The sequence below is a fragment of the Mesocricetus auratus genome, unplaced genomic scaffold (genome assembly GCF_017639785.1).
Source record: "Mesocricetus auratus isolate SY011 unplaced genomic scaffold, BCM_Maur_2.0 Super-Scaffold_4256, whole genome shotgun sequence".
Lineage (NCBI taxonomy): Eukaryota > Metazoa > Chordata > Mammalia > Rodentia > Cricetidae > Mesocricetus > Mesocricetus auratus.
This window is the reverse complement of record NW_024429182.1, coordinates 94536942-94551601: the sequence shown is the minus strand read 5'-3', so window position 1 is coordinate 94551601 and position 14660 is coordinate 94536942. Positions and strand designations below refer to the sequence as shown.

At 38.8% G+C, this 14660-nt stretch overlaps 2 protein-coding genes across 2 annotated transcripts; both read right to left on the bottom strand.

Annotated features, from left to right (window-relative positions):
- Positions 1-207: 207 nt before the first annotated feature.
- LOC101843022 (olfactory receptor 51I2-like) lies at positions 208-1152 on the bottom strand. The gene has a single exon (XM_005087269.1). It carries the CDS (start codon positions 1150-1152, stop codon positions 208-210), a length of 945 nt encoding a protein of 314 aa, XP_005087326.1.
- Positions 1153-9125: 7973 nt separating this feature from the next.
- On the bottom strand, positions 9126-10070 carry LOC121135149 (olfactory receptor 51I2-like). Its single transcript, XM_040733524.1, has one exon. It carries the CDS (start codon positions 10068-10070, stop codon positions 9126-9128), a length of 945 nt encoding a protein of 314 aa, XP_040589458.1.
- Positions 10071-14660: the final 4590 nt, after the last annotated feature.

The window sequence follows — 14660 nt, the reverse complement described above, 5'->3', positions numbered from 1 at the left end:
AGTAAACTATGACCTAATTAATTACATGGTATTTTAAGTTTCAGATTGTGTCTAGGCTATAGCTTGTAAGAAATGCATACTCCCAAATGTAGGGACATATCTAAAAATATATATATTTAAAAGCTCCACAGACTATCTTGATATATTCAAACATTAGCAAAAATAAAAACATCTCAGCTATGCAGTGTTTAAGAAAATGCATCCCAATCAGAACTTGGTGCCTAACAACATCTTGTGTAGCCTCCTGTGAATCTCCTTTGTCTTGATGGAATAGATAATGGGATTGAGCATTGGAGGGACGAAGAGATAGGCCAGGGATGTGAACTTGTGCACATACTCTGGAGCATGCTTTACAAATCTGTGGACCATTGACACACTGATCATGGGCACATAGAAGATGAGTACAGCAGATATGTGTGACACACATGTGTTGAGTGTCTTAAGCCTCTCTTCCCGGGAGGCAATGGCCAGCACAGAGTGCAGAATGAGCACATAGGAGAGAAGGATGAGCACTGAATCTACACCAAAGGCAGAAATGACAATAAACAGACCATACATGCTGTTGATGGTGGTATCTCCACAGGGTAGGCGTAACAGATCTGGGTGCAAGCAGTAGGAATGGGTCAGAACATTGGCTTTACAGAAGGGTAACCTCTTCAGTAGGAAAGGAAGTGGAAAGACCATGCAGAAGCTTCTGATAATGATAGACATGCCCATTTGGGCCACACGGGCATCAGTAAGCACTGAAGAATAGTGCAAGGGGTTACAGATGGCCACATACCTGTCAAAGCTCATGGCCAGCAGAATCCCGGACTCTGTCCAGGAAAAAAAGTGTATGAAGAACATCTGGGCCAAGCAGGCATCAAAGGCAGTCTCTGGGACATGAAAGCACATAGAAGCCAGCACCGTGGGCAAAGTAGAAAAGGACACCCCCAAGTCATTGACAGATAGAAGGGACAGGAAGTAGTACATTGGCTGGTGCAAACTCTGTTCCTCTTTTATGATGAAGACAATCAGGGCATTGCCTACAATGGAGATAATGTACAGCAGCAGCAGGAGGGCAGCTAGCCAGTGCTCCATACTCTCCATCTCTGGGAAGCCTGTTAGTGTGAAGCTAGTAGTGCTTGAGGTATTAGTCTGGATGCTCCTCATCAGGATTGCTGAGTAGCTACCTAACAGCTGTAGAGAGATACACCAGAGTAAAATAAGATTGGGCCATGGAAAAAGTGAAGAATGGTAAGTAAGTGTTTTGAGTTCAGAGGATGTGATGCTTAGATTTCTACACTAAAGACCATGGAAAGATCAGGAAAGAACAGACCATGTAAGCCCTTTCCCTTTCCCCAGAGAATTCCCTTGACTCTCTTTTAAACATTATCCTTTATTTTTCCTGCCATGTTATTTACAGGTGCTTACATCTGTATGACATGGCCTTTCCTGCCTCTGGTTTTTAGACATCATCATAAAGCAAGTGCTCAATGAACTTATTTCTTAATATAGTAAGGCTGATTTATTCTCTTCTATGCAAGTCATGACACCACTTGACAAGATTCTGTTTTGTCTTCTTTCTCCTGAATTCAAATAGCATCCCAGTGACTCATTTCTTCTTTGTTGTTTAAGCCCCTCATTTATTCACTAGAATTCAATAACCCCACTCTTTGCCACTACTAGTTGCTTTTGATTTTGCTTGGGTCGAATATTCTCAAATTGAACTGTATGCTGCATTGACTTGAGGGGCTTAAAAATGCTATTCAGGCCACATGTATACCAGTTGCATCTGAAAGCCTGCAAGAAGGGCTAAGGAATCCACCAGAAAAAGATAATGCAATATGTCTCTTTCCCGGTCTGGCTTATTTCACTTACTATTATTGCCTTTAGTACATATATTTTTCCTGAAATGTTATAGTTTCATTGTTCATTATAGAAGAATGAAATTCATGCTCATACACACATGTACACACACGTGTGTGCAAGCAAGTGTGTGTGTCTGTGTGTGTGTGCATCACATTTTCTTCATCTATCCATAGACTGGCACAACCCTAAGGTAATTTCAGAGTTTGGTTGTTGCTTTACCATATTTTACTCATTCATTTTTTATCATAGGTAATATCAGTGACAGACATGTGATTCCTAGATTAGTGTCTGTCTCCCTTAATAAATTATGAGCTCCCATCATCACCTGCATTTCCTTTTATCTTTAAATCATATCATATTTACATTTATCTGTTTAGTGGAAGAGCACATACCATGACACCTGTGAAAGTCAGAAGATAACTTGCAGAAGTTGTTTCTCCCTTCTACCATGTGGGTCCCAGCTCGGGCTATGAGACTTAGGGGCAAATGCCTTTGCCTGCTAAGTCATCTTACATCTCCATTCTTCTCATTTTAGCCTCGATGTTTAGGCAGGTAAATTGACATAAAAATCCCTACCTAGGCCACAGAGATTGCTAGGTCTATTTTCAAATCTACAAAATTGTATTTAACTGATGAACTGCTTTAATAACAATACATTAACACCTATGTTTTAAATATAAAATTATTAATATAAGTAAATTAATATGAACTTTCCCACACACCAACTTATGTAAATTTAACTTTATAATAAATTATTTTCACACTTAAATAATATAAAAAATCATACAGAATAAAGTACTTAATGTGAATGAATATTCAGACCTTTTCTGCAAGTCACATGCTAAATAAATGACAGATAAGAAAGTAGCAATGAAAGCAGATTCATAGAGGGTGAAAATACCTGGTCTTGACTCCCAGCTACTGTTCTAATTCCAACCAGCTTGCCATTCAAAGGCTCTCTTCTTTTGTACCATTCTTGTCTAATTACCTAATGAGAATACCTGAGTTAATCACACTGAAGCATTGATCCAAATCAAAACAACCTGTTACAAACAAAAACCTAGATGCCTCGCTGAGGCTCCAGGCCAGGACCTGTAGTGTAAACAGAGAAGCAGGCCAGAAGAGTGGGATTGCAATCACTGGGAACTAGATACTAAATTGACAGCCTTTCCTGAAATCGTTTTGCCCTAGGCATTTCAGAATCCAAGAGTAGGAAAGCAGTTCCTGAGCATCCCTGCGAGAGAAGGGCCAAAGTCCCACTTACTCTTCAGGGTAGATCTAGTAGCTGTGAGAAAAGAGGTAGCCAAGGTACTTGCCCAGAGAATAAACACCAAATACTCAGAACATCCTCAGAACACAGATCTCCTCTTGATGCTGTGCTAGTCTGTATTCACTTCCTGCTCTGGGATCTATGAAGCTGCCTCTTAAGGGTCCCTTGAGCCTGGTTAGAACAACCTGGGGAAATGATGGCTAGGGAATGGGAAGTGTGAAAACTTGATTAATTGTGCTCCCCTGTGCTCTGTCATTCCTCCCACTTAAAGATATCAAAGTTGAGAGTAAAAGCTGGGGTTGTCCTGGTGTGATCCACATGTTCAACTCTTCCTTTGGGAGAACTGAGACTCACAAACAGCTTATTCTATAACTCATCAACAGAGCCAGGTAGGATCTCAGACCCATGGATTCTGCCTGACTCTCAGAAGAAAGATTTTCCTGTTAACAATGACATGATTCAAAAGATTTCAAGAAAGGAATAACACACCTAGCTATGTGGTGTCGGTAAACAGGACAAAACATCCTGGTCTTTCAGGAAAGCCACCTAATTAGCTGTTAAAAATCTTGCAAGATGAGAATTTGCCTGACAGTCTGTTGCCATGCAGCCAAACCTACATTCAAAGCTAGCTTTTTCAGAATGGAGAAATCATTCAGAAGTTAAAAGCACTGATTGCTCTTGAACATGACCCAGGTTTGGTGGCAGCACCCACATAGCAGCTCATAACTATCTGTACCTCCAGTTACTTGAGATCTAATAGCCTCTTCTTGTCTCCATGGGTACCAGATATGCAAGCTATGTGTATACATATGTGCAGGCAAAACATATGAAAATAAATAAAAAATAATAAATAAATAAATAAACAAAATGAAAATAAATAAATAAAAAGTTGTTTTAAAAACGAGTTGCTTCTCTAAGTTAGTGCCATTAAGTTTATTTAATTCTTTTGGTTTTTGATTCCTTGTTTGTAAAATGAAGGACAAATTCCCATAGATCTGAACACATATGATCCAACACTCCACAGCAAGAGCTTTTGAAACTGCTGAAAACCTTGCTAATTTTTCTCCCCAGCAAAGAAGTTGATTAGTGGAAAAGCCAATTCTTTCTAAATACAGACTGATTTCTTATACACAAATTTAATCTGAAGTGTTAAAATTAAGAGAGTTCTTTGCCTGTCATGTACCACAACCAAACTTTTATAATGGAAAAATTGAGACTTAAGCAAAAAAGTTTGAAGATGCGCATAGAGAAGTGATTTACAACATCAGAATTTGAACATAAATTGTCCTGATGCGCATCTAAATTATCTTCCCTATCCATGGTACCTCTTATCAGAGCTAGAGAAAAAAAGAGGTATCAATGAACATACACTCCAGACAAGTGCACACCTAGGAAGAAACCTTATGAATTCGTTTACTTCACCTAAGATAAATACTAGATTTTTCAGTAGAGAAGGTAAGCACATTCATTTAGGGTAACAGAAAAGGCACGTATTTTAAACCCTTACAGGTTAATTATATTTAAATACAATTTTATATTTGAAGTTTTACTTACTGGAACTGTTTTTAAAGATAAAATTTTTATCTGAGATTTAAAAAAATGACTGTGTATAAACAAAGACATACATACTATCACAAAATAAATAATGCAATGACACAAAGAAAAATGAGATTTGAAAGACATCATTTGAAGAAGTAATCACAAAGCTTCAGAACTGGCTCATTCACCACAGGATTTAATATGCTAATTCATGGCATTCTGGAGTTTAGTACGTGTCCAATCTCAAGCATGGCTTCTTTTAAATTTAAAAAATAATTTATTGAAGATATGAAAAACAATTCCTCAAATTTGACTTTTTCAGAAGTCTACTGCTATATGATACATTGCATTCATTGTGTTAAACTGTATAATAGCAATATGCAAATCATGAAACAAGCCACTGTTCTTGTACGTTTCAACAAAGATAAAATGCCTAGGCAATATCGTGGATGACTTGCAAAAAGTAGGTTTTGTTAGCACCATCAAAAGCAGCTGATTTAGAGTTCTCTGGTTATAACCAAGAGTAACAGAGAAAAGTCATGTAATAGCTGAATTTCGTTTTTTGAGGAACCTCTATATTGATTTCTGTAGTGCCTACACTAATTCATATTCTCACCAGATGTATGTAAGGGTTCCCAACCACCTCCTACACATTTTTTACTTGTTTTCTGGAAGCAGCCATTCCAACTGGGTGAAGTGAAATCTCATTGTTCCAAATTGCATCCCTCTAATGTCTAAGAATGTTAAACTTAACTTTTCGTGTTCATTGGCCTTTTAAAAGAACAAAATGAGCATACCATGGGGATAATTGCACATCTGCTTATTGCATCCCTATTTGCAATAGCAAAGATATGAAATATGCCTAGGTGTCCATCAATAAATAAATGGATAAAATATTATAAGAATGATATACATGAGAGGAGAGGAGAAGAAGGAAGGGAGGGAGCCTCATTAATCTGTAAAGAATAATGAAGGTATGTCATTAGTAAGAAAATGAATACAACTGGAAAATATACTGTTAAACTAAACAAGTCAGACTCAGAGATAAAATTACCATGTTTTCTCTTGTTTGTGATATGTTTTGTATAGATATTTAAAATGATACATGTATACAGGACATGAAACTAAAAGTAAGTCTGAAAGCATGGACATTGACCCAATGGAGAAGTAGAGAGAAAAGGGAGGAGAGAACATTTACAAAATACACTCATGGCACACAAATAACATTATGAAATTCACCTGTATGTACAATGAATATATATCAATAAAATGTACAAATGAACAGTTGCATTGTTTTATGTATGTATTAAATTGAACAAATGTTTTATATGCTCTTTTACTTGTGGATCCTAGATCTGAATCTTTAAGTTTGTGTATAACTTCGAGTAACTACATAAACCTGGAAAGTCAAAAAAGGCTATTGGAAGAGGGGAAGAGCACTAGAGAGGTGCAGATAAGGGTGTTAAGGAGGGAGATACTGGGAAATTGGGGGATACTTAACTGGGGTAGAATAAGAGGATAGTAGGATGAGAGAAGAAAGAATAAATAGCACTAAGGATGTTTGGAAAAGCCGTAGGGAAACATATTATTTTATATGCTTAACTTAAATGCATGTATAAAATATATACATATGTGCACATATACAGTTTTAGTACAGTTATGCCCCCACAGTGGGATAATGTAATATATATATTACACACCATATAGAGAAAGAGCTATAGACTATCTAACAAAAATCTAGTGCCAGTCAAGAAAAGCTTCCCTCTAAGTGGTTGGTCAGGAAACCCAAAAATATATAAGCTGTTACTGCTGTTATTGGTTACCTGCAAGAACATGAAAGCAAAATTTTATTGCTGAAGATCCTTCATACCTCAGTCACAGGAGTTGGAGAAATCAAGATAGTACTGATCTGGAAGTCTCCTGCCTGAGGGCTAGCTCAGGCAATTTGAATCTTTGGTGCAACATACAATTGTCTTTGACTGCTCTACTGGAGGGAACTCATATCTGGTATGATCAACCAAGTTACAAACCCATGGCCAGAACTATCATGAGCCCTAGAAAAAAGCCTAGTACTCCTATATAACCAACATGATGTAGTTTCCAACTGCCTTCTGAACACTCATGCTTATGCCCATTAATAAGTGCAGCAATCACACCCATCAAAGAAGCGTCTTTTGTGAGGAAGATGAATATTTATAGAGATATCCACACAGCTTGTCAAAATGCAGAGAATAAGTGACTATGGGGTTCCCAGACTCAATGAAACATTTAAGAACAACTGTTACAGCTAAGGCTTTAAGAACATCATGCAAAGGGTGGGTAAAGATTGTAAGAAAATGAGGACAAGGACAATAGCTGTTAAGTATCATCTTTGAACTGGGCAGGGAAAACATTCCCATGAATTCTCAACAAAATATCTGCCAGCACAACTCCTGAAAAGACAACACCTGTAAATAACCAAACTTAGATGGAGGAATATTTCACCCACGCCTAGATGAAGTGCTACAAGTAGTCAATGGCTGCTGAGGTAGGGAGAGCCAAGAGCTATGTGTTTATTTTCTTCTGTTATCTGGCCTGAGACTCCAGTCCTAAGCACTCAGTCCAAAGCACAAGCAAATGAGAGTAATACTAACTAAATTCAGTCAGAAGTGTGTGTGTGTGTGTGTGTGTGTGTGTGTGTGTGTGTGTGTGTGTGTGTGATATAGAAGAGGTCATGAATTCAAGAAGGGTTTGTTGAAGGGACACTGGAAGGATTGGAAGGATGGAAATGATGCAAACACAGCTTAACAATGTATACAATCCTAAAATAAAAATGAAAATCTGTTTTTAGTAAAAGACATACTGTTGGAAAGGGCTTTGGGATGGAGAATGGATATGGGAGGAGCTAAAGGGAAGATTGAAGGATGAGCATAATCAAAATACATTAGTAAGTTTTCAAATAATTAATAAAATACTTTAAAAGAAAACTATGCCCTTTGTTATAGTGATGCTTTTTAGTGCTTTTGGATGTTTCTGACAAAAATAAATTTAATGTATATCCTCTTAGAGAAAGAAAATTTCCATTGGGAGAATGAAAATTGCAAAAGATAAGTGAAAGGTTCTAAGACTGAGAGAAACCAGTCCATCACCATCTGCAGGGGAATTAAAAATGTATTTTAACAATAAAGTATATGAAATCATGAATTAGGAAAATCTGTATCTAAATACTGCCTAAGTGTCTGGGGAAAATATTCCTTTAAATCTACTATTGCTTACACATATCTTTCACTATATTACTCATTAATATGAGAAAGTATACTAAGAGATTTCTAAAAACATGGTGCAATTTAATTATGCAATGTATGTAGGCTAAGCTATTAAGGGGGCTGAAACAGGAGTAGCAACTGAGAGATGTGACAGTTTCACTTTCTACTCCATGTATATATGGGTGGGTATACATCCCAACATAAAACACACATATTTACCACAGTTATATACACACATACACACACACACACTATATTGCAGCAGTCATGGGAAGACATAAAATGTCCAAGGTTTATTTTAAATCAGGTTACACTTTCTAGAGGATTGTCCTATCTGAAAGTTTATTAAAGGATGAAAACTGACTAAATTGTTCTCTTTTCCATACAGTCTGATTAAATTTTTTAACGTGTCTCCACCATTTTATAAAGTAGTACAATATTTTTGTCATACCCAAAATCAAGTCATCATCCCATATAACATGTATTTCATTATACAGCATTCCTAACATTTTAATTATTTTATTCGTGAATGGCATATGTAAATTATATACAATTTAAATAATAATATGAAGTTTAGCTAAATTTCAAAAATCACTGAAAATTAGATCATTTAATATAATTTATATAAAACAACATTTATCTAATGTTAAAGGCCAAATGGATACCATATTGCATAAAATATTTACACATAATTAGTGTACATGTGTGAGAGAGACAAAGAGAGAAACAAAATTTAGTTAATGTCTCAACTAAACTCTGGGGAAAAAATCTAATCCCCATTATGACAATGTTTCTATGTTAATAAAAAATCCAAAGTGATGTAAGATTTTGAAGGAAAACTTGGGTATACTGTGACATAATAGGAAATGATTGCAATAATGTATATCTTTTTATTTTGAAAAGAAGGAAATGGAACACACGCCTTTTTGCTAAATTAAGACATGTCCTGCTTAACCTCACCAAAGCCTGTTGGGATGAATTGTAACCAAGATGATGCTGCCATACAGCATATGCTAACAAGAATCCCAATTAGATTACCCAATTGACATAGAGTAAAGCAGAGAGAGAGAGAGAGAGAGAGAGAGAGAGAGAGAGAGAGAGAGAGAGAGAGAGCACAAGAACTGTTAAAAATCCAGGTCAAAGCATGTCTTCAGAGCACAAGGCAGTGCCTTCAGGGCAAATATCCTCTGTATGCTGACCTTACCCTTATCATTTCCAGTTCAAAACTTGGTCCCCAGCAGGATTTTGCAAAGCCTCCTACGAATCTCCTTGGTTTTGATGGAATAGATGACAGGGTTGAGCATTGGAGGCACAAACAGATAAACAAGAGACAGGAGTGTATGCACATACCCTGGGGCATGCCTCCCATATCGAGCAGCCATTGACACACCTACCATGGGCACATAGAAGATTAGCACAGCACACAAGTGTGACACACACGTGTTTAGGGTCTTCAACCTTTCTTCCCGGGAGGCAATAGCAAGTACAGAGTGAAGTATGAGCACATAAGAGAGGAGAATGAGTGCAGAATCAAGTCCAAAGGTCGAGATGACAATGAACAGACCAAATATGTTATTAATGGTGATATCACCGCAGGGCAGGCGAATCAGATCTGGATGAAGGCAGTAGGCATGGGAGAGAACATTAGGCTTGCAGAAAGGCAACCTTTTCAGGAGGAAAGGTAATGGGAAAACCATGCAGAAACTTCTAAGAAAAACACACACACCCATCCACACCACCCGGGCATCAGTGAGCACCGTGGAGTAGCGCAGTGGGTTACAGATGGCTACATAACGATCAAAGCTCATGGCCAGCAGGATCCCAGACTCCATGAAAGAGAAAAGATGGATAAAGAACATTTGGGACATGCAAGAATTAAAACTGATTTCTCTTAAGTGGAAGCAAAACACAGCCAGGACTGTGAGCAATGTGGAGAAACACACACCCAGGTCATTGCCCGACAGCAGAGACAGGAAGTAGTACATGGGCTGATGCAGACTCTGTTCCTCCTTGATAATGAAAAGTATAAGGGCATTGCCTGCTATAGAGATGGTGTAGAGGACACCAAGGAGCAGAAACAACCAATGCTGAGAGGTTTCCAGCCCTGGCAGTCCTGTCAAGATGAAGGGAGGCAACCCGGAGCTGTTATAGGCTTCACCTCCCATTCTGGGACTGCCCTAAAAAGAAAACAAACAGGCAGTTTCATGTGCCAACGTTATTTTCTTTCTCAAATGTGTGTAGTCCCTCATTTAGAGAAGCTTTGGTTTCAATAGTACTCAACTTTGTTTCTTATGGGAAAAAAGACTTCTGGAATCTCTTTAGTGTCCCACTGAATTCACCTAGAAATAGACATTTTCCCTCCTTCTCACCAGTGTCGATTACTTTTTCTTACCTTTGAGGTTGTGAATCCATCTTGTTGATATATTGAACTAGTCTTTTCTAGCACCAAGTTAAAACTCTTGGTGTCAATGACTTCAATTATTGTACCCTCTTTTGAGGCTAAACACTTATTCTTCAGACCACAATCTTTTCCTCTTTCTACATTTTGGTGGAACTGAACCTCTAAATTCTGAGGTCCCTAGTCCTGTAGTCCAGTTTCCCATTGCCTCCATCCATTTATCCAGATGGAGAATAAATGGCCAGAAGGATATCTATACAAGTTGGATGTGGTAGCTCATACCTGACATGGTCATTCAGAGGTTGAGACTAGAAAACTGGAAGTCCTGGACATTATTAAACTCCATGGAAAGACCCTGTCTTTTCAAATGTCATCCATAGTGATAACCATTCACATATCCATTGCTTACACTTTCTTCTTCCCTTCTCATCTCTTTCTCATTCTTCTCCCCATTTAGCTCATGACAGCACTTTTCTCCCTGAACATTATGATTATGGAAAGTAATTTTTTTGGTTTTTCAAGAGAGAATTTCTCTGTACCTTTTAGAGGCTATCGTGGAACTCGTTCTGCAGACCAGGCTGGCCTCGAACTCACAGAGATCTGCCTCCCAAGTCCTGGGATTAATGACTTACACCACCACAACCCTGAAAGTAATTTCTTAACAACTCTGAAAATTAACATTTCACAATCAACTTGTATTTAATTTCTGAAAGTTATGAAACAGACACTTCTCTAAGCACCAACGTTGCTTTCATGCATGAGGTTCTGTCTTTGAACAACCTCATCATTATATCCAAGTTTGAGACACCTTTTCCATTGCCTACTATGTTAAGCAGGCAACCCTAGATAAAACTACTGATGCAAGCGCTTCTACCAGCAGCTCTCCTCACCTCATTCCTCCTGCAGCTCCTGCCTCAGACCCAGGATACCACATCACTAGCCCATGTCGACAGCCTCTTCAAACCTCTTGCATCTCCAAAACTTCACCTCTATTCTAAAAGATGTTATTTCAAAAGTATTATGAAAGCAGAATTTTCTGACTTAAGACCTTAAATAGAGTCTCATCACAAGACCAAATTCATATTCATTAGCCTCAGACTAAAACTTCTGGTCAGTACTTACTATTTTGATCTTCAAAATTATCTTCCTTGTCACTCCAGGTACCCAGTCTGCTTGCTATCATTCAAATTTTGCCTGTAGCTCCCAATGTCCAGTGGATTCCATGATTGTATATGGACCCATGGTATATACTCATTCTATATAACCACTGGACACACCCATTCAAATCATCTTCCAAAGAAAAACAGACACAGAAAGAGGAGGATCATATGATTATCCAAATATGAAAACTTCTTAAGATGAAAAATATCTGAGAGGAGGAGAGAGGCTACAGAAAGGGGAACAGGAAGTTGAGCAAGAAAGAGTCTTGAGGAGCATGGATTGAAAGAAAGCCCAGTACATGGACTTGTGGGAAAAAACACTGTTAAACCCAGTATGTTGTAAAAGGATATAAATTAATAACAAAAATATTAGAAAATACTCATTTTATAGGTTTATAATCAGAAGACAGCATCTTCTATGACATATAACTGATTATTATAAGAAGTAATATCCCCCCTCCTTCCCCAAGTCCTTTAGGCTTACAGTCTCTTTATGAACACTTCTCTGCTAAGGTCTTTGATGGATCCTAAATACTAGTTTTCTCTTAAAAGTTTATGGAGGTGGATATCATATTCACAGTGTCGGCATTCACAGTACAGCCTCACTGATGCAGAAAGCAGGTAATGTTTTTTAGATGAAGAAAAATAGACATAAAACAAAGGGGGAAAGATGAAGGATAAAGCATACAGAAGAAAAGTAAAGGGGAAAGAAGTGAAGGAAAAAGAAAAAGGAGGGGAGGAGAGGGGAGGAGAGGGGAGGGGAGAGGAGAGGAGGGAAGAGGAGAAGGAGGCATAGGCTTTCTTTCTTCAGATTGTAATATTGTAGTTCTGTGGTTTCTAGGATAATGAAAGAAACCTAGGAATTGTTTTTGGAGCACCAGGTGCTTCAGTTCACCTACCTGAGAAGCACAAGAATGGGCAGTAAAGAAAGAAAGGGCATCATTGGGAGCCATACCCCCATACAGATTCACCTATTGCTTCTTTCAACTCTCTGCCCTGAGAACTATATTATTGTATCTGGAAAGTCCCCTAGGTAATTACCAGCTCAGGTACTCATGAACTTCTGGGAATATCAGCAGCAACCATGGTTCCTAGACTCAGCATCTCATCTCTCATGGGGCTATGCCAGAGTGGAAATGATAAGAACTGGAAAAGACCTGTTAAGAAGATCTTCTCTCACCACCATTCCTAGAAGTGAGTGACAATGACTCCTCAAATTAACACTTTGGTAGTGTGCAATTGTTTAAATCTGTCTTCAATGCATTTTATGTCCATTCCAATATATGAGTGTGTTGGCATGTGGCATTGAAAGCCACAAAAATACTGAATCCCATAACAAAACTCACACCCCATGTAAATTTCAACATCTTACTTGATCATGACTTGGGGAAATCACACCTGATTACCACCAAAGTTGCTCTGAACCGTGGTAAGAAGCACTAGTCACACACTGCACTAGTAGTCACACACTACTAGTCACACACTGCACATAAATACAGATTGTGTTATTTTTAAAAAACTAATCCCTCTAAGAAAGTGCTGAAAAATTGTTCTGTGTTCTTCACGGATGCTATGGAGTACCTGTTATGGAGACAGTAAAGGTCCAATAGATTCATACAAGAAAGCATTACAAGAACTTCATTTTCTGTGTGTACTTTACCCCTTGATTGAGGAAAAAGTCTCACCCATGTAAACTTCGTTTTTCCCTTATAAATAGGTAATGACATGTGTCATACAGTGACAGGAATGACTGCAAAACAAGTACATGCAAGAAGTAGCTGTCCCTCCGGCAGCATCAGGTAAACAGTCCGGCTTACGGGCCTGTGTTCCAGAGCCTGCAGATCGCCTGGGAACTGCACAGAGCTCCCAATCCCGGCATGAGCCAAGCACCCCAGACTCCAGATCTTCTCTTCCACCAACGAGACCAGGAAGCGAGAGGAGGCTGGGAGTACAGGGAAGTAGCTGTCCCTCCAGCAGCATCAGGTAAATAGGCCAGCTTCCCGGCCTGTGTTCCAGAGCCTGCAGATCGCCTGGGAACTGCACATAGCTCCCAATGCCGGCAGGAGCCAAGCACCCCAGACTCCAGATCTTCTCTTCCACCAACGAGACCAGGAAACTAGAGGAGGCTGGGAGTACAGGGAAGTAGCTGTCCCTCCGGCAGCATCAGGTAAACAGGCCAGGTTCCCAGTCTGTGTTCCAGAGCCTGCAGATCGCTTGGGAACAGCACAGAACTCCCAATCCCGGCGGGAGCCAAGCAACCCAGACTCCAGATCTTCTCTCCCACCAACGAGACCAGGAAAATAGAGGAGCCAGGGAGACCAGGGGAGTAGCTGTTCCGGATCAGGTACAACAGGACCCAGCATAGGGTCCAGGGGACCAGGTAGGAGGCTAAGCGCCCCAGATTCCTGTTCTTCTTCTCCACCCACGGACCACCATTTGGACAAGGTATAGAAGAACCAACAGATTATTGGACTTGCTAGCACCCATCAAAAGGGAACTCTGGTCCCCAGACCAGTAAGGGGCTCTTACTGCACCCACTAGAAGAAGAGATGGGAAAGAGACAATACAAAAACACAGTCAGCAACAGAAAAACAAATATGACACCGCCAGATTCTAGAGACTCCACACCAGCAAGACCCCAACATTCCAATGCGAAGGAAGCAGAAGAGAATGACCTTAAAAGCACTTTCATGAAAATGATAGAGGCCCTAAAAGAGGATATTGGAAAATCCCTCAAAGAAATGGAAGAAAAAACAAACCAAAAAATGCAAGAAATGGAAGAAAAAACAAACCAAAAAAGGCACGAAATGGAAGAAGAAATGAAGCAAAAAATGCAAGAAATGGAAGAAAAAGCAAAGCAAAAAATGCAAGAATTAGAAGAAGAAACATACCAAAAAAGGCAGGAAATGGAAGAAGAAACAAAGAAAAAATGCAAGAAATGGTAGAAAAAACAAAGCAAAAAATGAAAAAAATGGAAGAAGAAACAAACCAAAAAAGGCAGGAAATGGAAGAAGAAACAAAGCACAAAATCCAAGAAATGGAACATAAAGCAAACCAAAAAATGCAAGAAATGGAAGAAAGAACAAACCAAAAAGTTCATAAAAGGCAACAAACTGACCAACAGATAAACAGAAAATTGCAAGAAGCAATGCAAACGCTGCAAGGGTTGAAAACTGAAATAGAGACATTAAAAAAAA